The sequence below is a fragment of the Botrytis sinoallii genome, assembly GCF_014898435.1.
Source record: "Botrytis sinoallii strain Bc 23 chromosome Unknown BSIN_004, whole genome shotgun sequence".
NCBI lineage: Eukaryota > Fungi > Ascomycota > Leotiomycetes > Helotiales > Sclerotiniaceae > Botrytis > Botrytis sinoallii.
In genome coordinates, this window is record NW_024066031.1 from 2,513,217 (window position 1) to 2,540,344 (window position 27,128).

Consider the following 27,128-nt stretch of genomic DNA (forward strand, 5'->3'; position numbering starts at 1 on the left):
TTGGCAAAGTCGAGATCTCAAAGAATTATTTTCAAGGTTAAGGATAGAGGTAGAGGTGGAGGGCGATTCATTCACATCATCGACGTACCACAGAACTGCGCTGTCGGTTGTACAAAGTACATGCATTGCACCACGAAGTTTGAATTGTCGTATCTACTTAGTAGTATCCCTTACAACGTTTCTTTTCCGACCAATCCATTGTACATCTCAAAAGAAAAAGAAATGCTTCTTCTGGAGACTCTGCCTGCTGTGACTGGTTCAACAGCTTTCCCTATAATACGCCAATATTTCAAACGAGTTCCGAATGATTGGTCCATTGCCAATATTTCTCCCAAAACACCAATTCCTAACCAGCCCTTGATCCCTTTTGCCCTTCAAACGCACAGCGTATACATGGTATAAAACTCCAGACATTGACAAGAACAACTTTGCCACGCTGAAATGCTCATCAAGTCATTAATATTTACAGTTGGACCCCTAAGAATAGCCGGGGAAAGTTTTGGATAATGCGCGACGGACTATCATGGCTCGTTAGTTTGGAAAGAGTATGAAGTTGGGAAGCGCTTACAGAGTGATCGATGCCTCGTTTGGACCAAGTCCGGGCCTTCTATCGAAGGCTCTTGTGCTGCAAGTTCTTGAATTCGTTGTTGGGCTCTCTCTCGTCGGGAAAGGCCGTTTTGTAACACCTCAACCCCTAGTACGCTATTGACCTGTGATTGAGGGTGTATTGCACTTGCCATCAATGGCGGTCCCGTTGCGATCGGTGATGCAACTGTCATTTGTACGTTATTTGTTTGGACCGTCGAAGTATTAAATATTCGCTTGTTGAAACTAGCGCCTAAGATTCGGGGAAGAAACCTTGGATCACCAGCCTGAATATCATGGTTATCCTCTGCTATAGTGATACGAGACCTCAATCTTCGCATATTCCTTTCTCTGTTGACCATTGCGTTGGTGATCTCTATTGGGCATTGTCCGACAGGCAAGACACTCTTTTTGCACATAGGACATAATGAACTATTATTGCCAAGAAAAGGATCGATACATTCCGGATGAAATATATGACCACACGGCAACTCCCGAATCAATGTAGTTCCACTTTCGAAGTCGTCTAAACAAACAGGACATGTAGGTTGGGAGAATACCACAGCTCGTTCTCCCAGATCTGAGATGGAAAGTGGAGAAATTCCCAAATTGGGTATGATAAAAATTGGTGATAACGCCTTGGATGCCGAGTCATCGCAAAATGAGATCTCATTTGTCTCCGCGGAGACGCTTTTATCGGCATGGATCCCCTCGGCTGTACTTGAACGTTGATGCACCAAAGGGGTCTGTCCAACAAAACGATATGTAAATATAGGCATCTGATCGATGATCTCTTGTGGAACGGTGAGTCGCTTGATACCCAGTGCCTCCAAGTCTACCTCCCCGATTTCCACTCGTCTTGTTAAAGCCCGCCTTCGACTTCTCTGGAGATAATGCATAGAGCCGGAAGTGATTGCGAGCATAAAGGCCAGTACAGCAACAATAATCAACAAAAATTCCCACAACTTGGGGAGATTTGTGCCATGAGTCACGCGAAGCTGCGTATACACTCGTACATAATCTCGAGGGTCAATGCCTGGGAATGTGGATAGTTCATGACCGTTTGGTACGTCTGTAAGATTGCCAGAATATAGACTTATTTCGCGCATCATCCTCTGTCCAACACTTCCAGCAACAGCGTATACTGGATATTTGTTTGTGGACTTCCATGTTCCGCCGTCTGCAAGTGCCCACTGATCCGAGCTGATTGGTGGTGGTCGACTTGTACTATTATCTGGTGGATAGAAGATGAAAGCTCGTATTGGGTCTTGTCGCGCTGCAGCTAAATAGCCCTTTGTACATTCTGTGCTGATCCAAGGTGCTAGCGCAATCAATGTGAAATCCGTTGCTGGGAGATTGGCTTGTCGAGTAGCATTTGAAGGAACATATTGTTTTGAAATGTTGTAGCATGTGTGTTGATCATCCAGATCTGGCACGTAAAGAAAGCCACCTATTGCACCGCTCGCATCTGCATTGTGAGTTGATAATGTCTGTAGGTTATCGGTAATGGTCTCTGCATAAGATATGTTTGGCTATTGACACATTAGATCAACACTTTCTCTAATCGTCCCATAACATACATTCAACTGATTAATGACGCTCGTGAGCTGATCATTTGTGGCCATGTTATTCCATTCTTCATCCGGAAAAAGTAGACTGTAATACAATTATTAGTAGATGTCTAAGATTTTGTGATGTGAAAATGCGTGTTGATTGATCGACATGGAGATGAAGAGCGAGGTAGAGAGAGGTTGATGGTGATGACGATAACAGAATTTGGGGTTTCTTGACAAAAAAACACGACATCGTATTCAGTTAAGTGTCCAGAATCAGACAAGAGGAGTGAATATTGAAGATCTGTTTGCACATACACGGAATTATCGACTTCTTTCAAAGCTTTCATTTGGGTTAGTGAATATATAGAGGAAGATTTGAGAATGGATAGCCAAGATTCTTGACATCTCGGCGCCAAGCACTCTCTGGGGATTTGAAACTAACCCATATTCAAGTAATAAATAGCGCGCAGGATCTATTGCGCCGGGCAAAGACCCTTCGGCAAACTGTATGCTGGTTACAATTACCATAAGGTGAATTGCAGAACGTGATTCATGAATTTTTGAATGTTTTTAAACAATTGTTAAAGGATCTTGAAGGATATATTTTCGTACCCATATTGTTCATATAACAGGATATACCAAAAGTAGGGAGATTCGGAGAGTCAGGGAGACTAGGGAGGATATGCATGGGCGGCTAGCGAAAAAGCTTGATCACCTTTTCGCTCCACGTTTGACACCCACAATTTTCATCTCGGAATGTTTTTTGATCTTGGGTTTCATACTCGCTGGAAGGAACTTCCCCCGATGACTGTATTGCTGATTATTAATAAGAAAGGGAGAGGAGAGGGTGTGAGATGTTGAGTAAGATTTTGAGAGGGAATTTGACATGAATGATATGTATTACATATTTGTGTACCAATATGAAATCTTCACATAGGATAGATATATCGGGACACTATGTATGATGGGTGCTATGCATGTATCGCATCTAAACTACCGGTAGAGAGTGGAGATGACATTATCACAACTTGTTGCATTCCGTTCTGTACTCATCTCATATCGCTCTAGAGAATAAAAAGGAAGTACAGTACATTTCAATCACATTTCACTGTAAACTACGAGTAGTCTGTGCTCATACAGCATCTAGAATCTAAAAAATAAGTTAATTCCAGTACAGTACCACTCTGTGTTCATATAACATCTAAACTCCAGAAAACAAAAACATAAATTCCAGTACAGTACAACGTATTCTTGTAGTCCGTTATGTATTGATGCAACATCTAGACTCTAGAGAATGAGAAAGAAATACAGTAATACAACATCTCGTTGTACTCAGTGCATCTCCCTCGTCATTGTAACGTATTGTACGACTTTGAGTCTCTCGTATTGGTAGACAGTATTTTCAACATACTTTTTTCAACACCACTGGCGTCTCAAATATGTATTAATCGGATCATCAATACGTAATGGCGCCATTCTGACGATCTTTCAGCCAGCCAAATGCAAAACGCTAATGAGCTTGGTAGGATCTTGGAGCAAAATGTAGTTCAACCAATTACAAATCTCGAAGCGATACCCCCTGTATATCACGTGCTGATAGAGCACCGGAATAACTTTCTTCCTAGCCTTATCTCCAACAGGCTAGCTCCACTGTAGTTCAACTAAGCAAGCATCACGACCTACCTAACTTCACATCTGACAAGAAAGTAAACAACATTCATAGCATTTGATATTTGTCCATAATTTTGATATTCAATACTTGTTGATTCTTCCTTTATGGGTTACTTGTTACAAATCAAACTGATGTCAAGGCCCTACCGAAATTTAACAAACTGACACAATAGACACACAATAAGATTAGATCCTAGAGTCTCAAAGTCCATTTCTACGTACATCCCATACACTTGCGCCTATCATTAAAATGCCTCCCATGGCAAGTCAAAAAGGAACGGGAAAAAAGGGTCGGGATCCCCGCCAATCTCGAAGTCGAAACACAACACCAAGTCTAGTAGGTACCGCGAGCTCAGTCGCGCCTTCTGATGCCGGAAAAACTCCCTACACACAAATTCCAATTAGTATTCTCAGGACTTCCGTAGCAGATGAAATTGTCGACCAACATGCTTCAGCAATTCCCAACTCAAGAGAGCTCGAGGCGCTTATGCAACGTATGGAAAGACTAGCTGCAAGCATAGATGAACGTGCTGCGGTATGCGACAAGGGCATGCGAGTTCTGGCACAATCAAGGAAGGATAGGAACGAGGAACTGGAAATCGAAAAGCGAGATGAAGAATTGAAAGAAAGAATGAGGAGAGACCAGGCGGATGAAGATGAGCGTGGGAGACATAAGGCTCACAAAATCAAAAAGAGAAAGGATGTCAGTAGTGCTAGAGAAGAGCGGCCATTGACACATGGTGCCCATGGTTTGGCACCACAAGATGGGTCCAATATTGGTAAGTCACCTTTCGATACGGTATACACATCAGTAGAGTATTGATTTTGAGCTTTACTTCAAACCGTATCTCGCTAATTCAATTCACTTGCAGAAGTCGCCGTTCCAAGCCGTGACTATACACATAAACATCATAGAAAAGTATCAAAAGAACGAGATAATGATTCAATAAGCTCGTCGCTTTCACCACCTGCTCCTGCAACACCAACCGCAGGTATGAACACGGATACGAAACCAAATGGCACTGCCGAAGACGAGTCCAGCTCCGATGAACATCAACCTCCTCCAGCACCCAAAATCGCCAATTACCAGACATTTGGAGCAGATCCATCTACCTTTCCCGATCCAACGGTCTACGAAATTACAAAAATAAAACCTGGAGACCCCAGGATGAGTGAAGAAGAAAAGAAGAAGGTTTATTCTGTAGCAGCCTATCCGAGGAATGATCTTCATGATCTCATCCCTGGAACACCACCCGACAAAGATTTCAGCAACGCGAAACCCACAAACCAAGTACAAGCTAATACTTTTGCGACATATCTGGAGCCATACTTTCGACCATTCACAGAAGAAGATCTCGCCTTTCTACGTGAACGTGGTGATCGTGTGAATCCGTTCATGATTCCTAGACGTGGAAAGAAGCACTATACCGAAGTCTGGGCTGAGGAAGATGGCGCCATGTCAATTGACACACCAAATCAAGGGCGAGATAAATTACCTCCAAATCAAGCCCGTGGAAGTATTGATGAAATTGATGATGCAATAGCGGAGACGGATCAAATTTCTGCTGGCCCAATGTTATCGAGATTATTGGCAACTTTGAGACCGGAAAATAGAGCGGCTCCTTCCGAAGACAAACCTATGACGAACGGTGTGAGCAATGGCGAAGGTAGTTTCAATGGTGAAATGAATGGTGACATGGGGGAACCAAGCCAGCATAGCGACACATCTCCATTACCCCCTGCAACTTTTATGGCCGAATCAGCATCAGAATCGTGGAAGAAAGCGACCCACCCAAAACTTGATCATGCGCAAATAGATGAAAGGATTAAACAAGAGCTTCGACATATTGGATTCCTACCCCCTGATGCCGAGCCCGATTACGACGCTCATTACGATGACGAAATAGCCGCACGACTTCGTTTCCTTCAAGCCAAACTCAAAGAACAATCGATTATTAACGGTGCACGTAAGGCTCGATTACAGGAAATCACGAAGGAGCGTATGGCTCATCAAGAATACCAAACTATCCTTGAAGATCTTGACGGTCAAGTAAACGCAGCCTATACCAAACGATCCCGCACAATCGGGAAGACCAAGAAGAATAAGAAAGCTGGCGGTGCTGGCGGTGGTAATCAAGCTGTCAATGGCACTGCTGGTACAGCAAGACCGGGTCTTGGTGATATGACCAAATCACTGATGGAAAAACGTCAAAAATGGATCAAAAACATTGGGGCAGTTTTTGATGATGAACGGAACTTAGGCAAAGTGCCTCGTGCAAAGGATGAGGGTAGCTCAATCTTCAAGCCTGAAATTATGAGCGAATTCATTCGGAGAGAAAAGGATGGGTGGGATGATGATGGAGAAGAAGAATAGTCTTTTAATTTACAGTTACCCTTAACAATAGACCGTATTGATGAAGGGAACTGAGGGATTTTCAGCTACATGGTTAGCTTGGTATACAGCTATGGAGTTCACGGACAGCGATGTTGCATTAGTATTGCAGATATAGCGTATGGCCTTATGAATGAATGGATTGCTCTAAATTCATGGTATATACATGATCGTTCATTATTTTGGGCGAGATGTTTGTGTTGGGGGAAACAATGGGTAGGCAAAAATAACCTGCTCATTTTTTGTAAACGAAATAGAGTGACTTCGAGTAGTACATGAGAGTCTTGGAAATAGTTTGTGAGAGTTACACAAATTATCTAATTTATATGCAGCTGATTCTCAAATGTATGATGTATGTTTATTATGACGGCTCTAGATGGGTAGATGCATTGCACGTTCCTTTTGCCTGTAGTTGTTTGCTTAGAGGACACCACAATAGTCGAATTTGTTTTGGAGAATGCATGTCGATGGGCTGCCGTGTTTGACATTGGCGTTTGAAATTGTGGGGGAGAGAGAGTCTTTGTGAATTTGGAGTATGATTCAAATACCTACCTAGTATATCGAGTCGGGAGAAATGCTCGAGAAGGTATATTGTATCAATCGAAGTCTTCGTCATGATAAAGAAGCTGCAGACGTAAGCTTTTTAATTCAATTATAATTTGAATATGTACATTCACTTAAAACTTGCTGGTCAAGAGAAGCGATATACAATTCACTTTCCCGTCTATGATACCTACTCATGGCCATTATCATCATTTTCCTTATCCCAACTGGATACTCTAATTCGAAATAAAGATAAGAGTATTGGAGGAGCCAAATCAAGAGGGAGCAATGGTCAGAGTTTCCAGAAGAGGCAACGTGCCTACCATTTTTAGGAAGCAAAAAAAAAAAAGCACAAGTGGAGGTAAACAAACAACCACAACTCACCTTTCCAAAAACAACCAACGATCTTAATCATGTCGTCTCCTTTTAAAAATTCCCCAATACGTCTCAAGTCTCCCCGAGATAACTTGGGATCTTCAATCATGGAATCAGCTTACAGAACACAGCAAGATTTGATGGCCAAAAAAGCAAGGGAAAATGGAATTCCAACGTCTGAAATTACAAAACAATTTCAGGCAACACTAAGCCAAATTTACCAGCAAAATCCGCAATGTACTGAGGATTGGGCATTGGGAAAAGCAGAATATCACGTTGTATGTGAACTCCATTCATCTCTTTTGTATTGCTTCACGCCGGCATTAAAATACTGACAGCACGCTCTAGTGGACCCAGTTCTGTGAGTTTCAATATTTCATTTCATTCACATAGAAGTGATGTGATTTGGCTGGGTAGGTAAGATCCACTTCTAATCCGATTGTAGTTCCAAACGACCCCTGGCCAGGTATCCTCCCCAAGACATCGCAATTATCCTTCAGTGACGAGACAATGCGCTCCGAGTCCGGCGAGATTACGAGTTCGCCGGAGAAGGGCTCGTTGAGTTTCCCAAGCAGACCAAAGCCCAACTTTTCAACCAAGATCGAAGATGTGCTTCTTAATGCAGCTGGCAATTCAAATGTACTAGCGGTATACCGAGAGGCATTGGTAAACATGAAGGAAAGATATCCACGCGAAAGCTTGGAGTGGCAACAGTGGATGGCAGGAAGTAAAGTTTGGGTGTCTAACTGTATACATTTACCAGATTGATTGGGTTCGGATGTATCTTTGCTAACTTATAATTAGTTCGTCAAAGAGGTACATTTCCCTGCAACGAGCCACCTAGGTCATATATTCTTCGCTCTTCAGATACCAATCACCTTAACACTGTACGTTCTCGCCGTGGTGGCGAGGATAAGTCTAGAAGTGGGCGATCTGGCAGTAGCTGGCAAGCTGAAGAGGCGACTAGTCGACGTAGATCTAGGTCGCCTCCGATTGAACCTATGGGAAGAGACAGATATCGACAAAACAGGTCTGAAGGAACCACAAGGCAGGGTAGGACAATCAAATCCGAAGAGTCGCCACGCAATTTCAAAGCAATGAGAGTTGGAGAAACAGAAAAAGACAGTGGGAATGTAGTGAGGGCCAGAGAGGATGGTCCATTGACTTATGGACCCAAAGAGAATGAAATGCAAAAGAAAGCATACAATATGGGGGGTATTGAGTTCCGACATGCTTTCTTTCGTGCTCTGCAAACTAGCAGAGATTTTGTGAGAGCGCGTCATCCTAACTGCGACCGTTCTCAAAAACATGTAAGTCTCAAGCATTTCCTCATCTTCAAATGCATGGATCTCGTTCATTGTCAAATTATCATCTTATCATTTATGGTTTGTTACTTACTTTAATCAGTGGCTTGCCGATAGAATGGCATGGGAGACTGTTTTCAAAAATGAGCCATTCCCCTGGTTGAACGACAAACCACCAGGAGTCCCTTCATTAGCCAGTTTACCACCGATTCACAAAACATCAAGAGAGGTTACTGGCAATTACTCCATGGCTCCCCCACCGGCTCAGAAAGTTTCCAGCGGTGCCAATACCAGTCATCGTTCGGTATACAGTATGACAGGGAGCAAATCGAAACAATCGAGACCTTCCTCTGCTTATAGCGCAAACGTGCCTGTCGGAACAGCTGTATCTGGTGGTACCACTCCTTTTGGATCAAGCCCTGAGATGCCAAGAAAGCTCTCAGCGGCACTACTGAACAAAGGAGTGATGAACACTATTGGTGAGGAGTCCTCGGAAGATAATGGAATGGATCTTGCCGAAGGCAAGAGAGAAGTGATTATCAGAAAGAACACACTTTTCCGTGCTCTTCTAGGAGACTGGGACGATTCATTCAAATCCGTTCAGAGAGGTCTTGGGGTTACAATAGAATGTGAGTGCTTCTTCTCCTTCCAACTATTCTCCTAGCTTAGAACTCATAATTCTAGACCATGAAGATGCATCTGGACACTTCAAGCTCACTATCGAGCCATATCAGCCTGGAGATAATGTAGCGCTCGAAAGAGCATACAAGTTCCTTGAGATCTGGAAGAGATTGATTTACTCTGATCAGTTAATCAAACTTGAACATTTCTGGGCCCAGTATAAGAATCATGACAAGACAACTGCAGTAAGTAGCAAAAAACGACTGTTTGATTCGACCTTCGAACAAGTCAATCTTCCTTTCACTCAAGAATTACTTTCTCATTCTTTTAGGTCAACCGCAAGCCTATGATACACGTTAATGGCAAGAAGATCCTTTGTCAAGGAAAATTTGGTGATCTCTGTGATTTCTTCTCACAGGAGATCCAGAAATATCAATCCAACATGGCTGAATATGCTGACACTGAAAATGCACTTGCCTGCAGTACCCTATTTGAGGTCAGGCCATACGACATTTACCTCAGCAGTTACCCACTTCCGATACTGCTTGATGTTGATACCAAGGCAAGAAATAAGATGCTCGATGACCATGATGCCTTTCTGGAAGATTGGGTTCGAAGCTCTTTCCAGAATCGAATAAGCTTATCGGACATGAGCCACGAATATGCAAGGAGGAGCGATCAAAAGCGTATGGAACTAGATATGGATTTAGATGAGCTTCTTAAAGAAGGAGCAAAGGCGGCAAATCAGATGTCATGAATGTAGAGGTAATGATTTTAGGAGGTCTTATATTTGCTCTTTGTTTGGTAGGAGTACTAGCGAGTCGTATACGTAGTTTACACATGATCGTAGATTTTTCGAATCAATACCATAATACCATGCATGTTCGACTGGTTGTCAAAATATAAGCATTCAAAGGTTGAAATCCCCTTGTTTATTCCCAGTTCCACCAGTTCTCTTCTATTCTCTTGCAAGACATAAAGAAACATCCATTTGGGCAAGTGGAGCGGTATATGGTGCGGGGTAGAATCACGTGGTAGCGTGTCTTAGCGTGTCTTTTGTCGCGTTTACCTAACAGTATCATCCATTTGTTCTTCTCCAATTCTTCCTCTGAAATATTTTTGAAGAGTTCGATCAAAATCATCTCAACATGAGATATTTCATCTAGATCTGAATGGTATGGGAATAGATCCTTCAAAATGTCAACATTTGGCGGGTACATGCCTGAGTTCCCTGACATTCGTGGTAAGTGAATATCTTTCATATGTTATGGTGGATCAAACATTCAGCGGCTTGTTTTATTAGTAAGCTTGTGACTTACATTGTTCTAGTCGACCATTTTCGCCAAATTATAGGTCGAACTGCTCCGCTAGCATGCTTCTTAAGCCATGTTCACAGCGACCATCTTGAGGGACTTGATAATGATCGTGTCAAACTGCCATTTGTTTACTGTTCGGCAGCTACCAGAGAAATCTTGTTGAGACTCGAAAAGAGAAGAGACCGCTTGAACTTGGCGCAGGGTATTTTAGAAAAGGAGAAGAGAACTTATAAACATTTGAAGAGTGTTTTGAAACCGATTCCATTAGAGACACCAACATTAATTGAGTTGGCGCCGAAAAATGAAGTAAGGATTACATTGTTTGATGCCAATCATTGCACAGGGGCAGTAATGTTCTTGTTTGAAAAGGAGAATACTGCAGTCTTGTATACTGGGGACATTAGATCGGAACCATGGTTCGTCAATAATTTGACACGAAGTCCATTTCTGATCGAGTACACAAGCGGCATGAAGACTTTAGATTGTATTTACCTCGATACAAGCAACACTGGACCATTAGCATTCCCTACGAAGGCTGATGGCCTGAAGGAAATGATTGAGAAAGTCAGAAAATATCCACCAAATACCAAGTTCCACTTTTCGGCCTGGACGTTTGGATATGAAGAGGTTTGGGCAGCGCTATCACGAACACTCGACTCGCAGATTCATGTGGACAAATACAAGTACAAGTTGTACCAATCGCTGCGTCAAGATGGGTCTGATGGACAATCACGATTCTTGGCACCTGAGGGTCCTGTGTTAGTCGGATGTATTGTTGGAAATGGCCCAAAAGAAGGTTGTTTAACTACCGATAAAAGCGTACGAATCCACAGCTGTGAGAAGGGAATGGGCTGCTCGGCTTATGGAGAGGATGATATTGTGCTGATACGCCCATTTATTGCCCGTGGACCAGATGGAATGGAAATAGCAGAAGTTGGGATTGGAGGTGGCTGGGGCGATCTAGTACCAAGTTATGAAGTCGCCATGGATTTCGATGATGTCAAGGAATTTCTAGAGACAGTGTGAGTTTACACTAATTTCTGAATGGATTTGTACTAACATTTTAATGAGTTTTACCGAGACAGATCAACCCATAATCGAAGACATTCGACGTATGCTTCTTGCAGAACTGGTATCTACGAAGGGGGCCATATCATTAGATGGAATGCAATTTGGCAGCGATACAATCTCTCTAAAGGGACTTGGTGAATCTTTGCTACGAAAGTTGGCACAGAAATCTACTGTAGTACCCGACAAGAAGAGAGACGCTATTCCTGAAAAGGGCCTTCCCAAGGTAATCACATTTCCATACTCACGTCACTCGTCATATGCCGAACTTTGTCATCTTGTTGAAATCTTCAAACCAAAAGATGTTTATCCATGTACTGTAGATGAAGAAGAATGGCATGAAGGTATGTAACTAATCCTCCCATCCTTCCCCTTTTGTTGTGCAACTACATACCCCCATACCACTTGAATACTTCCCAATTTCTTGAAGACTAATTTTTTACAGGATTAAGCATGAAAACTCTCTTTGGAGATTATTGCTCTGCTTCTGTTTTTCGGCATGATAGTGAAATACGAGAACTGGTTGCTATTCGTGTTGCCGAAATGGCCATGATGTCAAGCCAACAAACGCAAACAACAACTGCGTCCAAATCTTCTCCAATGACGACAGGCCATTTTGAGGAACTCACTTTAACAGCAGCCAGATTGGACAATGGAATTGGCCCTTCCAAACCAAATCCATTTCACAAAGGGAGAACTAGAATTGGTCGAAAATCAATGTCTAAGTGGTCGCAAGAGCTGGTATCCCCATCTCCAGCTCCACCATCTCAAATGGGTGTAACCAGCATCAGTCAGACACCAAGATCAGTTGCTACAAATTCAGACTTGAGTTCAAGCCGTCAAGCGTCGCAGCGAAGAGCGGCTGCGGATATGATTAGTCAACCACCCTTGAAACGCGTTCGGCTTAGCGAGGATTCCCAAATGAATGATTCAACGTAAGCTTCTCCGAGGTGCTCTATTGTTTCCACTTGAAGATATAATTTTCTGCTTCTTTGTCCCTTTCCCTTGTAGTTTCATCTCATCAGGGTTTTTGGTGTGTAGTTGCTGACTCCTCATACTCCAGGCCTTCGAAATCACCTACCCTTTCAGAATCTGTTACGGACTTAGAACAACAAGGCGTCGCGTCCTCCGCTGAGATCAGCGGCGACAATGTTGACTTAACGGTCCCACTCAAACTATTGATGGAGAAGCTTGGCAATGTACCTGCACTCTTTGAGCAAACGCGGAAAGCATTACTGGAACTCGATATTGGCGAGATAGATGTTGAAGCATACATCTCTCAGGAATTACCGACCCTGGATTCCATCCATGCACAAATTGATCAGCTTGTACCACCGCCCATTCTATCGGCGCTATATGCTAGTATACAATCACTTTCTCAAGAAGTGGTCGCAGATTTCTTGGAATTGCGTGATCATGTAGGCTTGTATGCATACTTGGAAATAGAGGTGGGGCTGTACACACGTCGCCAATTAACACCACTGCAACACCTCATTGAAGAGATCAAACATATCAAGTTGTATTTGGATCAATCCCCGAGTCAACGGAAGCCCTGGAGATCTAACGTAAGCCTGGAAAGCATGTCGGAAGTATTCACACTTGAAACCAATAGCGACGCAGATACAATGGATCATCAAGATATCTCCACGCCCATGGACGAGAATGAACTAGCAGCAGGCGTTACCACCGAGGATGATGAAGATATCTTTCCCACATTGTCAGAGGAAGAGGACCTTCACGAAGATGAGAATTTCCCCTTCTATGACCCAATTGATAAAATCCTTCGATGTGGAGATTGTGGTCATGAGATTTGGGAGGACGCAGCTGGAAAGGTAGATTTGACGCTCGGATTTTGCACTGGCTGCGGCAATGGAATTAGCCCCTTTTATGAGGATGCCGATTTTCCTGGGAAAATCCCTCGTATCTACGAAGATGAATATGGAAGCGAGGCTGACGAAGAGAGAGCTCGAGTATTGATTGGGGATACACATCTCGATTATCAATCCTCGGCTTACGATACCCAAGACGAGGATTCCGAACTTGTTTTGAATGAAGATTATGAAGTTGATAGTTTTATTGACAACTCCGAAGTCCTAGAATCAGATTCAGAGTCCGAGACTTCTGATAGTGAGAGTGAGGGGGAGGTAGATTATAAATCCGCGTTCAAGAAACTGCAAGCGAATTTTGACCTATTGATGAATGATTATTGCGAGTTGGCGGATGCGTTTGAAGAGTTTAGGCATGATATGCTTGGTACGAGTGAAGAGGAAGATGATGGGGATATGGAGGATAATGATGAGGAAGAGGGAGTGAGAAGAGATGAGTTAGGGGCACATGTGGTGGATGTTTTGGTGAAGCAGGGGGAGCTTGTGGTGGAAGATGTGCTCGTTTCGTCGTTCAGAAGTGTTGTTGAGGAGGAGGGAGAGGGAGATGTGGGTGGTGATGAATTCAGAGACAAAGAACTCGAGGAAGATGAAGCCACGATTGTTGAGGTTATATCAATCACGTCTTCTGATCCGAGAGGAGAAAGTATGGAATTGTGATAGACAATGTAGTTGGGGTTGCTTGGCTGGTGGGAGGCGGGAGAACGGGTCGGTTATTTGCTTCTTACGATTCTTACGATAAATTTTGATACCCGGAATTTGCTTTTCGCATCGGTGTTTGCTGGAAAAGGATGGAGGCGTGATTAAAAAAAGGTGTTTTAGAGGGGAAATGGCAGGTATTGCTATCGGTATAAGGCTCTACACGGTTCATTGTCTGACTCGATACACACGAATATAGATAGGAAGAATTTGCTTTAGCATTCATATTGCTATCTATTTGTTATGATATCATGAAAGGTCGAAGAACGCAAGCTTCTTTTTATCTCGCTAGATAGCTTGCAATTTCATTCATACTACTTATTACTACACATTCACATTACAACTCGCGTTTACGTTCATGTTCATATACTTAGCATGATCATATGTTAGCTCCCCTAAGTAATAAGCTAGTAATTACTTATCGTGTCGTTAGAGATATTTCTATGTAAGCTTACATAGTATATTATATTTCGGGGCGAGCTAGCTCGCTGTGACACTTTGCCTTAGAAGAACTGCGAGAGCAGGGTACAATTTATCCTTAGAATCTATAACTATAGAATCAGGAGCAAAGCACTTGTAGAGCGCTTCTATATATTAGTTATATATATGTGATTGTGTATGTGTGTAAGTGTACATATAAGTAATTGCAGCTGCGATTAGATGCAATCCGTGATATTACCTCTTTTTTCGAAAAAGCTTGCCTTTAAGCTTTATAATTATTTAATCTATAGATATATTAACGATTCCAATAAAATATCATTATTTATATTATAATATGGTGTGGTAAATAGGTGTATACACAAATTTTGCTTTTTTTGTAATGAGAAGGCGTATAGGAAATAGAGGAAACCGTTCTGTAGTCTAACAATAGTGTAAAGCCTTTGAAATATATAGATCGCTTGAATTTCCCTTTCTTTTCTAAATCTTTTTTGATTATTTATTTTTTTTGTATTCCTCAATCAATAATCAATATGCCTTTCACACCATCAAGAAAACACAACAGTAAGAGCAAGTTGTTGTTAGTATAGTTGAAGTAGCAAAAGGATGTGTATATAACAATGAATTGTTTATTTTTCTTTTATATTTACTTTGCTAATATACTTCTTTATAGTTTGTGGTGAAGAGAGTGTCTATCTCTTTTGTTATACAAAGTAAGTATTTTGTTAAAAAAGAGGAGGAGTCGAGCTATAGTAAAAGTAATAGTAATTCTATCAGTAAGGAAGAAAATAATGAGAAAGATAAATTGAATAATAAAGATACATGTAAATAAGGCTTTTTTTTGATATCTCCGGCTTGCAATTAGCTTATCTAACAAGTACAATTATAGATACTGAAGGCAATATATCTGAAAGTAAGGTTGATCTTCAATATACTTATTGGATATATCCATTTTATCATTTTTCGAAACAGAATTCAAAGAAAGAATATAATCCCTTAATCAATCGTATTAACAATTATGAAAAGAAGTTTGCTAACAAATTAATTACAACAATATATTATTTTCGTAATCTCAAAAATGATAGCAAAATAATTGAGAAAGATATCCTGAAGACCTTGTATCAAAATCAACCTGATTACAAATTCGATATACTTTATTATAAAAGCATTAGCTTTATTGACATCAATAAATAGGGATTTTCAAATAAGAAATTACTAAAAAAGATAATATCATAATAGGAATAATATATTCAAGAAAACAGCTGGATTTATACTAACTATATACATAATTGTATTTCCAATAAAAAAGATAGTATTTGCTATCAACTTTCTGAATAATCATCTAGTCAATCTCACTGTCTACTTTATCTAACTAGCAAGTATAAGTATAAGCACTTGTCTAATAGGGATACACATAAGATATTTCTCCAATACCAATCGGCTATTACTGAGTATAGCAATATAACAAAGATAAATTACAACTTTGCCAGCTTTTAGCAAAATTAACTTTTGAGATAGCTTAATATACAGAAAGAACTAAAGAATTACATTTCGAAAGAAATACTTCCTTTTATCTTTACTCAAAAAACCGCAGAGTGTTATATAGTAGAAATTGTAATACAGGGAGATGAATTGGAATAGTAGCACTAACTCATTCTAATTCAAATGGAAGCAGAGTTTTCGGCAATTCACAAATGGTTGGATACAATTAAACACAGGCTTGGCCTTGTTATCACATATACTACAGCCAATAATCATCTTGTCTTTCGGCTTGTAGTTGTTCTGTATATACTTATCGTTACTATTGACTAAGAACTCAACTAGTATTTCGGTTTAAATCATCTAATCTTTATTATTATACCTCATCCAACTATAACTATTGATATCCATAGGAGCTTTCTTTTTAGTTTAATTTAAGCCTGCTAAACAGAGAAAAAGACTTTTTTTATTGATATTTTATTTTTGTCCAATCACTTTTAGCTTTTTATACAATTAGGATTTTCTTTATTATAATAATAAATTAAAGAAGTTCTTTTTATCTTTTTCATTTATATATTGATTATTATCTATAAAATCGTAATCATCCTTTCCATTCTTGTAAAGACAAATCCATTTTGGTAAATACGTAAAGGATTCTGGTAGAATGGGATTTTATAAGTAGAAGTTATAGAGATAATGCAGAGCAGTTTTTAAATTAAAAATAGAATACCAGATGAGATTGTTATTGATATTCAGTTATAATATTCTATACTTAAGCTATCAATATACTTTCTTTATAACTAGAATATGTTCTATTTCCTATTCGGTATTATTGGTGATATTTATTGGGGGTAGTGGTTTGAGGATTTGTTCGGGAAGTGGGTTGTTTGCTGCTTTACGGAGCTTGCTAGGTGGAAATATGAAGTGGACTTTCATAATAGATGATAAATCCAATCGAAAGGAATCTCCAATCCGATCAATAATCTTGAATCTATTTTGAATAGGGTAATCCAGTTTTTTGGATAATTGTTGTGTCGAAAAGTCCTTTATACTGAGCTATATATAGTTTTCCATATTGAAGTTGACTGAATAGCGATGCAAATTAGTCGATCGAGATATCTTTTCTTGTATATATAAGATATTTTCTTTTACTTAATCGAATACTAGTTTATTATATTTAGTATATTCTTTAATATCGGTTATATTCAAATCATCAATAGGCATAATAAAATTGAGTTTCTAATTCTAGGGATTGCAGGATAAATAACTATATAAGGTTTTGTATAGGATTTGATTATCTAATAATTCATAGGGAAGTATAAATTGAATGTAATCTATTATTGATAGGAATTTAGATTAATCATTTTGATAATAGTTTATAAAGAATCATAAGCGTTATTAGAGATATTGATTATAAATCTCAATTTAACCATCAATTTGCAGATAATGAGTAATAAATAACTTGACTTGTATTTCTAAGATATTATTGAATTCTTATTAGAATTTAGATATGAATTGAGGATTATGATTAGAGATTATAGTTTCCGAGATACTATAATATTTATATATATGGTATAGATATAAGTAGACCTGATCTTTTGAATCGATTGATTTATAACAGAGTATCGAAATAGCTTGTTTGGTCAATCGGTCGATAATGATAAATATGTTATCATAATTGTATTTATCCTTATTGAAACTGCAGTAATCTATAGTGATATATTGCTATACTTGTGTAAAAATCGGAAGCGGGTAGAGGAAACTAGAAATGCAATCTCTTGATATAAAGCTGCACTTGTATTTGTAGCAATTCTATATATATTGATCGATTATATCGTTTATGTTCTTCTAATAATATTGATTGGCCAAAAGAGTATAGATTTTTTTAATATCAGAATATATAGTGGAGACTGAATTGTAAACTTTGTGAATCAAATAGATTCACAGATTTTCGATGTTTGATATATAAATTTGATTGTTATAAAGCAAAAGTCCTTTCTTAAATATAAGATACTTATACGATTTGATAGTTTGAACACATAGAGTTTCTAAACTCGGATAGGATCTATTTGCTTTAATAATGTAATTTACAATATCGAAAGCAATATGATTATGTATATATCGATGTTTGCAATTATATCCAGATCTTGCTATAGAGATTTATATATAATCTTTGTATTTATCTGATCATCTTTTATAAGCTATTGAAGACAATTCTTTTTTTTAGTATTGTTCTGTTGATTCAATTTGTTAGTGCAGCGTATAAGCGTATCTACAAATAGATTATTCTTTCCAATACGGTATATGATAATAAAGTTATAATTGGCGAGTAGTTTTGTTCAGTATGTTTGTTGAATGTTCAGTTATTTAATTAATATAAAGTACTCAAATACTTTATAATTGGTGTACACTTTGATCTGATACAGGGATCTGGCAAATTCGGCTTTCCAATAATCTAGGGATTTGATGATCACAAGCATTTCTTTATCATAAACTTTATAATTCAGCTTAGCAGCAATTATTGTTTTTGAAAAGTAGATAACTAATAATTATTCGTTGCTATACTTCTGAGATAGTATATTAGCAATTATGCTATCAGATACATCGATTTCCAGTATACAGGGTAATGTATAATCGTAATACTGCAGAAAAAAAGTGGAGATAAGTTTATCTTTAAGTATATCAAATACAATTTGATAGGTTTTGTTGAAATGGAATTTGATATTTATTTTTGTAAGTTTATAAAGAGGTTTTATTATTATACTGTAATCCTTGATAAATCGGTAATAAAAGTTACAAAAATCTAAGAACAATTAAACACCCTTTACAATAGTAGGGTAAGTCCAAGTAGCAATTATTTCAATCTTTTCTGAATCGACTTGTACATTATTTATAAAAATAATAAAACCTAAATACTTTATATATTTGATATTGAATTTATACTTCTTGAGATTTGTCTAAAGATTAATAAATTCAAATCGTTCGAGAACACGCTTAACATATTCCTTGTGTTTATCTTCGTTTTCAGAATATATAAGAATATTATCGAGATAAGTAATATAAAAGTTATCTAAATAATCAAATAAAATATTATTTATATATTATTGATAAGTCGCAGAACCGTTTATTAGTTCAAAAGATAAAACTTTGTATTTATAGAAACTATATCGAATATAGAAAGTAGTATATTCTTTAGAAGCTGAATTCATATGGATATAATAAAATGCTTATCAAATATCTAATTTGATATATACCTTTGTACTAACGAATTATATAAATATCTTGTTAATAAAAGGTAAAGGATATTTATCTTTGTGTATTAAAAAATTGAGTAATCAAAAGTCTATACAAAATCTTAAGCTTTTATTTGGCTTTCTTATAAAGAAAATCAATGCTGTGAATAATGCTTGACTAGATTTTATAAATCCTTTGGTAAGATTCTCTATAATATATTTTTTAATAACTTTAAGCTATTCGAATGATATCTTATATAAGGAATTATATTTAAAAGCTTTTTTACCTTTTCCTTCAAATATAATCTTGTGATTATATAACTGGGAGAGAGGTAGGATATCGGATTTATACTTAGAAAACACTTAATGATATTGCTAATAAGCTTTAGAAATCAAAAGCTTTATCTCAATATCTGTAATAATATGATTGAGAGTAATAATAGTTTTTGGTTTAGAATTGTTTAAAGTAGTAATTACAATTGAGATTCGATAATTATTGTTTTGACTAGATTTGTAAATTGAGATAATATTATTAATCTTTATATATATAATTGTAAAGATCTTATAATTCTTGCTTCTCTTATAGATAAATTGAAATTGAGTTGACTTGAATATATAGATATCAAATATATTGGAGATATAAAGTGAAAAGGATTTATAAATAAATTGAATAGAGATTTAATTGAGAATAGATTTCTTTTTTAGATTAATTGAAATCTGAGCTTTAATTACATTTGGGATTATTATATTAATCTTTTGGGAAGGGGTAATAAGTATTTCAGGTATAATCAATGCTATAATCGGTTATCTATTATCAAATCGGTAGTATATTTTTTTCAATTAGGCGTTTTGATTATTAGTATCTTTTTATTTCAAGTAATTAATTCTGGATTATTGAAAACTGTTTTTAATTAAAAGTATATTTTTTGATAAGAAAATAATAAGAGAATGCTTGAAAGGTTATTCGAAGTATTGATTAAAATAATCGATTTTAATTCGAGTTTTTACTAATTATTTACAATTTAGAATTACATTATATAAACCTAAATCGGTAATGAGAAATGATAAATAAGACTATTGTTGAGCATTAATTATGAAATTAAGAAATATAAAATGAGTGATAGCTTTACCTTATATACCATTATAGCTTTTGACTTCAATTAGTAATTCGAATAATATAAAATAGGATTTGAATATAGAGAATAATAATGAAAGGAATATCTTATCGATAAAAGCAAAGCCATTCGCTCCGGAATCTATAAGAGATTGAGTATTATATGAATATCCATTCTTCGAAAATATATATAATAGATTTATAGAATTACTTTCCATTAGTTTTATCAAATTGAAGAATTTTATATCCCGGATTACATTTAAAAGGAAACTTCTATCTAAATATATTAATTTAAATATTAGTCTTCAATAATACAAACAGACTCAATAACTTTCGCTTATACTTTTTGATTTATATTCTTTTTGATATTCTCTTCTATATTATAGAACTCTTTATTTTTTTCAATCTCTTGAATCTTGATTATAGTATTTATATTATTTGTATATAATATAAAACTACAATTCATTCCTAATGCAAGAATGATAGTATTATAATTGAAATTGTTTTCTGAAGATAGAGTATTGTTTGACTTGAAGGTTTCTATATAGCTAATAAAAATGCAAGAAGGATATTGGGTATGAAACTAAGTAAATAGGTTTGAATTACTCGATAAACAGAAAGTACTTTTAGGGATAATCGATGAGTTAGTATTACTAAACAGCTTTTTAAGAAGTATTTCTTTAGTCGTTTTGTAATAATTATATTCTTAAAGTGTAACTTCGAGTTTATTGATTTTAGTAAATTTAATAATTAGATTCTCAATAGTATAATATTCGTTGATATGAAGACTAATAGCTTATTGAAGGAAATCGAATATTTTTTTTTTTAGATTGTGGAAAAGAGTTGTTGGATTGGTGATTTCTGTTTGTATAATTAATAATCTAAACCTGTGATATTATACTAGAAAGTTTCCTTATTGAGTATTATTAGATATAACCCAGTGTTTGTATTTAGTTTGTGTGTGATTGGCTTTAGTAGGATTCTTGTAAATAGCTGTAAGCTGATTGATCAATTGCTATTCTGTTAAATAGGGAATTTGAGTGTATAACAAGAATATATGTTTTTATACCTCTCCTTCCATTTGATTTACTATATAAGATTATCGTTATATTTTTAAAATAAACAAATTTTCATAAAGTTTGAATTGTTCGATAACCAATAGTTATTAGAGATTTGCTTTTGGCTTTATATTATTTTTGAGTTTGAATAAAAGATTGGTAGGCTTTAGAATATATAAATGCTTTATTATAATAATAAATAAACGAGAATGGGGTATTTAATGAATTTGTAGGTTGCTTGATAGGGTGATTGAATTTGAAAGAGATTTGCTATTAGTATTCGAAAGGGATTATTATGAAGACTGATTTTGTGAGCAGGGGTTTTTTTTGTTTTTGTCACGGCGCCAACTACATGATCTGTAGTTGCCTTCGTGCCTCAGGCACAGCATACTAGCGCGCCCTACTTCCTATAAGTAGGGCTTCACTCTTCCATAGCTCTTCTACCCTTATGGTACAATATAAGTCTTTACCCGTACCTTGACAGTTTGTATCATCTTCAAATAAGCTATCACAGCTTTATTTCTTATTTTATTTCCAAAGCCCCACCGACGTCTTGTCCCGATCGCGCCGATCGCACCCACCGTTGATCCATTGTACACCCTGCCGCCGATGTTTTGAGCCTCAAAAAGTGCTGAAGATGGGTGAACAAGCACCTGCACCAGAAGCGCCTGCATCTGGCTTACCTCCGCAGTTCCTTTTCTTGAACCACATTCTCAACTCCGCCGAAGCCGATATCTCTCCCTTTACAGACCTATTCAATAATCCAAACGCTGTACACTTCACTACCGCTCAAGCCGTGTTTGAATCGATCGAATCGATTGCAGGCTTATTACAAGCCTAAGCTGCCGCTGCTCAGGCCCAAGCCATCGATACTCAATCAAAGATTGTCGAATTGAAAGACACAATTGAGATATTGAAGATTGCTGTTCGCAATAATTCGCAAGCTTCACCTCGTCGCAAGTATCTCGCCGCCCCCGAAAAGTTCAGTGGTGATGAGCAAGATATCGCAAAGCGCCAAGATCAGTACACGACTTTTCGTAGCGCAGTCAATCGCTGCTTGACCGCGGATTACGAAAATGAATCAGAGTTTCAGAAAATCACATTTCTTGCTAGCCTACTTTTTGGCTCTGCTTATACGAACAATCAGATACACTTTGATACAATCACAGACAACGCGCATGATTCCGATCTTTGGCCCTCTGGATGGCGCACTGTAGCAGGCATCTGGTGTGAATTAAACAAGCAATACCAGACTCTAGATCTCTCACGCAAAGCTTCCATAGATTACGATAAATGTAAAATGAAGAAGACCCCATTTGGTAACTTTATTACCGAATTCAAGCAGCTCGCTATCAAATGCAAGAAGACTGCCGAACAACAAGTCGCTGATCTTAAATTCAAAGTCTTACAAGAACTAATCGATGCTTCAGTTAACCGTCCCAATAAACCTTCTGCCGCCGACATCGACGCGTGGGTAGTCTGGTGGCAAGGCATTTACGATGACTTAGAGGAGAAGATTCATCTTGACAATCAATGCAAGAACCAAGGCACCAACTTCAGTGATTAGAAAAAACCCAATGAAAAGAAGCCTGCTATTGCTGCTGTAATACCTACGCCTGATCCCTCTGGAGATTCTATGCAACTGGATGCTGCTCGCTAAGGCCAGCGACCCTTATTACGTTACAATAGAGAACAATGTCTAGATCTTGGCCTCTGTCTTTATTGCAAAAAGCCCGGTCATATCAAATTCAACTACGAAGAAAAGCGATGCAATGATGCAAAATATAATACCAATTCAGGAACCATACAATACCCCGATCGTCCCCCTGCTACGAACCAACACGCTCCGAATATCCACCGTTTTCCTGTTACCGATCACTATCACAACCCCGGACCCTATCGCAACGCTTATAGCCCTACTTACCAGAATACATTCCCGCCTGCTAATCGTTTCCCGACTGCTGCGGCACCATTTCGATACGCCTCTCCAGTCCCTACTGGCAGCAGAGATCTGGGCGGATTCGTTGAAGGCTCCGTACATTCGGATGATAGCGGAAATTCAATTCCCCAGCCAAGCATGTTAAAAGACTAACCTCGATTCATAGTCGCGAATCGAGGTTTGTTGTGGAAAGTTTGCCTTTGTGGATTAAGAGATCGGTTATGTCTAGGGATCCTTTGTATCTTAGAACAATGAATAGCAAATCTCTTAAAATCTCAACGGAAATTTTCCTTGCGCCTAACGTGATCATCCCACTCATTGGCTTAGTAGATAGTGGAGCCGCGGGATATGGGTTTATAGATAGAACCCTCATATCCAAGCTTGGTATCCCTACACGTCCCCTCCCTACTACCCGCAACCTGTTACTTGCAGACGGAAGGACTTCTGATATCCTATCTCAGTATGCACTGTTAGATCTACGGATTAACAATCATAAAGAAATTGGCTTATTCTATATTACCAATCTTTCCGACGCGGACCCTATGATCCTCGGTCTTCCATGGCTTCAGCGCCATAACCCTACCATTAATTGGGCAACAATGACTCTTAAGTTCACGTCCACGTACTGCTCCAGATATTGCTGCCCAGTTAACTCTGCTGCAACTGTCGTCCCCGATCGTAACGATGTGCCGATTCCAGCAGACACAGCGCTCAATCCAATACCACGTACACCCGTTAGGAAGTCTATTTTGAAGTCTACTTCGAAGAAATCTACCTCAACCCCATATCGTGCCTTTGCCGAAGAAGTCATCGACGAAAGTCTCCAGACTCCCTCCTTCTCACCCCAAGACCAGTCGATACTTTTGGAATACGATCCTCCGACTCCAGCTGTGGAGAAGAATACTGATAGAAACCTCTACAACATAGATCCTGCTGATCCAATGCCACCCGACTCAAACCGCCGCTACACTCACCGAATCAACGGAAAAACAGAGACCCGCGCCAAGATGATACCAAACCGGCCGATCCTGAAACCGGCCCCAGCGCGGATCATCGCAGGCTCTAGGATACACAAAAGACCGCCACGAAACCAAAACGTTTTACCCCCATTGAACCCCCTATCGCTACAGAAGCCCTCTGAGGAACCGACTGACGCCTTACGAAATATCCGACAGAAAATGAACGATATAAAGTTCCTCACAGCTAATAGCTTTGTTCAATTCTGTAAAGATCAGGAAGCTTATATCACAAAAGTAACCTGGGATGAATTAGATAGAGCTTGCGAGTTACACCGTATAATAACAAACGATCCTATTCAACTACATCGCAGTATCATGGAAAGCGATATCAAGAAGTTCATGGAAAAGACCGACCGACCCGTACCATCTACAACAGAGATTCAGAGCAAGCTACCACCCTGGCTTCGCGATCTGTTCGCTGGGTTCTTACCCTCCCTCGCCAACGAGCTCCCGCCACGACGCTCTTGGGATCACAAGATCGAGATTATGCCAGGCAAAGAGCCCCCATACAACAAAGGTCGCCCAATATCCCCAGCCGAGCTCCAAGTCGTTCGCAAATGGCTCGATGATAACCTAAATAAAGGATTCATCCGCGAATCCCGCTCCCGATTGGCCGCCCCACTCCTCCTAGCTGCAAAGCCCGGGGGGGGTGTTCGAATTTGCCAGGACTACCGTGGACTGAACAATGTTACTATTAAGAACCGTTATCCGCTGCCACTGATCAAAGAAACCCTTGATGCCTTATGCTATGCTAAAGTTTATACCAAATTGGATATCATCGCCGCGTTCAATAAACTACGGATCGCGGAAGGTCACGAATGGAAGACCGCTTTTACAACTCGTTTCGGCTTATTCGAATCCCTGGTGATGCTTTTCGGCCTTTGCAATGCTCCTGCCTCGTTTCAGAACTATATCAATCATGTTCTTTTTGATCTCCTGGATAAGAATTGTACAGCGTACCTAGACGATATCTTGATCTACTCTGAGAATGTTACAGATCATCGAAAGCAAGTTCGCGAAGTCGTGCAGAGACTCATTGACGCTGGATTACAAATTGACATTGACAAATGCGAGTTCGAAACGAGGAGAACGAAGTACCTCGGCCTGATCATTACTCCTGGTGGTATCGAGATGGACCCCGACAAGGTTAAGACTATCCTCGAATGGAAGTCGTTAACTAAGCTAAAAGACCTCCAACGCTTTCTAGGGTTCGCCAACTTCTACCGACGCTTCATTCGCAACTTTTCTAAAATCACGGAACCTTTAAACCGCCTGCTGAAAAAAGAGAATATATGGAATTGGACTGCTGATCAAGAGAATGCCTTTGAAAACCTGAAGCATGCCTTTGCCTCCGCTCCAGTCCTTGCAATGTTTGATCACCACCGCCGCACAGTTGTCGAGACAGATGCTTCCGACTGGGCTGCGGGCGGAGTACTCTCTCAGTATGACGATGAGGGCCGACTACGCCCGGTTGCATACTTCTCCTCAAAACACAGCGCTGCCGAATGCAACTACGAGATCTATGATAAGGAACTACTAGCTATCATCAAGTCCTTAGAAGAATGGAGACCCGAACTATATGGAACTCAAGAGCCGTTCGAGATCATTACTGATCATAAGAATCTAGAGTACTTCACATCGACAAAGATGTTGAATCAAAGACAAGCTAGATGGGCTGAATTCCTGGCTGGTTTCAACTTTCGTATCATATACAGACCGGGTCTTAAAGCAGTTCGCCCCGATGCACTGAGTAGGAAAGCAGAAGATCGCCCTGTACACGCCGACCCTAATGACGACCGAATCAAGAATCGCTTACAAACAGTCCTCCCGAAAAGAGTATTCGACACCGCTGCATTCAAGAACCTCATCCGACAAACAAATAACGACATCGACCTCACCGCGGCGCCTATGGGTATGATCATCCCCGATACTGAGAAGCCGATCGACGATCTTATCGATAAAGCATACGAATCATCCGAATTGGTCACTACCATGCGTAAAACACTTCAGAACCCAACTGCTCGCCATTGGCCGCTATCGATCCGAAAAGACCTCCGAATCGCTCTTCAAGACTGTAGATTAATCAATAATAAAATTTTCTATCGCGACCGCCTCTTTGTTCCCCCCTCCGCTGAGCTTCGCACCCAGATCATATACCGAACGCACTCCACTGGTCCGGCAGGACATCCCGGTCGAGTTAAAACTATTGATCTCGTCTCCCGCACATACTGGTGGCCCAATATGTCGAGGGAAATCGAAACTTACGTACAAGCCTGTCAACTCTGCTTCCGAACCAAAGCCTCCCGTCTTGCCGCACCCGGATTCCTAGAACCCCTGCCAGTACCATTCCGCCCCTGGTCCGATATCTCCATTGACTACATTACACCGCTACCAATCAGCGAACGCTATGGCAAAAAGCATCAACATATCGTCACAGTTGTCTGCCGCCTAACGAAAATGCGTCATTTCATCCCGGTTATAGGACTGTCCGCAGAGGAGCTCGCCGATCGGTTCGTCGAAAAAGTCTACTGCCTACACGGTGCACCTGACAATATAGTATCCGATAGAGGTTCACAATTTATATCAGAATTCTGGAAGCACTTATCCGAGCGTCTATCGATCACTTTGAAACGATCCTCCTCGTTCCACCCCGAGTCCGACGGACAAACAGAGAGGATCAATGCCATGGTAGAACAATATCTTCGGGCTTTTATGAACTTCCACCAAGATGACTGGTACGATTGGCTCCCACTCGCGGAGTTTGCGCTTAATAATACCACCTCAGAGACTACCGGCGTATCCCCATTCTTCGCTAACTACGGTTTTCACCCACGC

The 27,128-nt window shown here is 39.2% G+C and overlaps 4 protein-coding genes across 4 annotated transcripts; 3 read left to right on the forward strand and 1 right to left on the reverse strand.

The window, feature by feature from the left end:
* Nucleotides 1-63: 63 nt before the first annotated feature.
* On the reverse strand, nt 64-3,027 carry EAF02_003170 (uncharacterized protein). Its single transcript, XM_038899218.1, has 5 exons — nt 2,584-3,027; nt 2,457-2,481; nt 2,166-2,241; nt 569-2,117; nt 64-518 (listed from the first exon to the last, which is right to left on the reverse strand). The coding sequence occupies exons 1-5, from the start codon at nt 2,585-2,587 to the stop codon at nt 478-480; spliced, it is 1,695 nt and encodes a 564-aa protein (XP_038761506.1). The 5' UTR covers nt 2,588-3,027; the 3' UTR covers nt 64-477.
* A 1,035-nt stretch (nt 3,028-4,062) lies between these two features.
* EAF02_003171 (uncharacterized protein) lies at nt 4,063-6,186 on the forward strand (the record flags this gene model as incomplete). Its single annotated transcript, XM_038899219.1, has 2 exons — nt 4,063-4,591; nt 4,685-6,186. 2 exons carry the CDS (start codon nt 4,063-4,065, stop codon nt 6,184-6,186), a joined length of 2,031 nt encoding a protein of 676 aa, XP_038761507.1.
* A 974-nt stretch (nt 6,187-7,160) lies between these two features.
* EAF02_003172 (uncharacterized protein) lies at nt 7,161-9,804 on the forward strand (the record flags this gene model as incomplete). Its single annotated transcript, XM_038899220.1, has 7 exons — nt 7,161-7,400; nt 7,471-7,483; nt 7,568-7,870; nt 7,927-8,432; nt 8,530-9,055; nt 9,111-9,292; nt 9,379-9,804. 7 exons carry the CDS (start codon nt 7,161-7,163, stop codon nt 9,802-9,804), a joined length of 2,196 nt encoding a protein of 731 aa, XP_038761508.1.
* Nucleotides 9,805-10,244: 440 nt separating this feature from the next.
* On the forward strand, nt 10,245-13,974 carry EAF02_003173 (uncharacterized protein; the record flags this gene model as incomplete). The annotated part of the gene is made up of 5 exons (XM_038899221.1): nt 10,245-10,290; nt 10,377-11,385; nt 11,435-11,775; nt 11,877-12,366; nt 12,495-13,974. 5 exons carry the CDS (start codon nt 10,245-10,247, stop codon nt 13,972-13,974), a joined length of 3,366 nt encoding a protein of 1,121 aa, XP_038761509.1.
* Between the last annotated feature and the right edge of the window lie 13,154 nt (nt 13,975-27,128).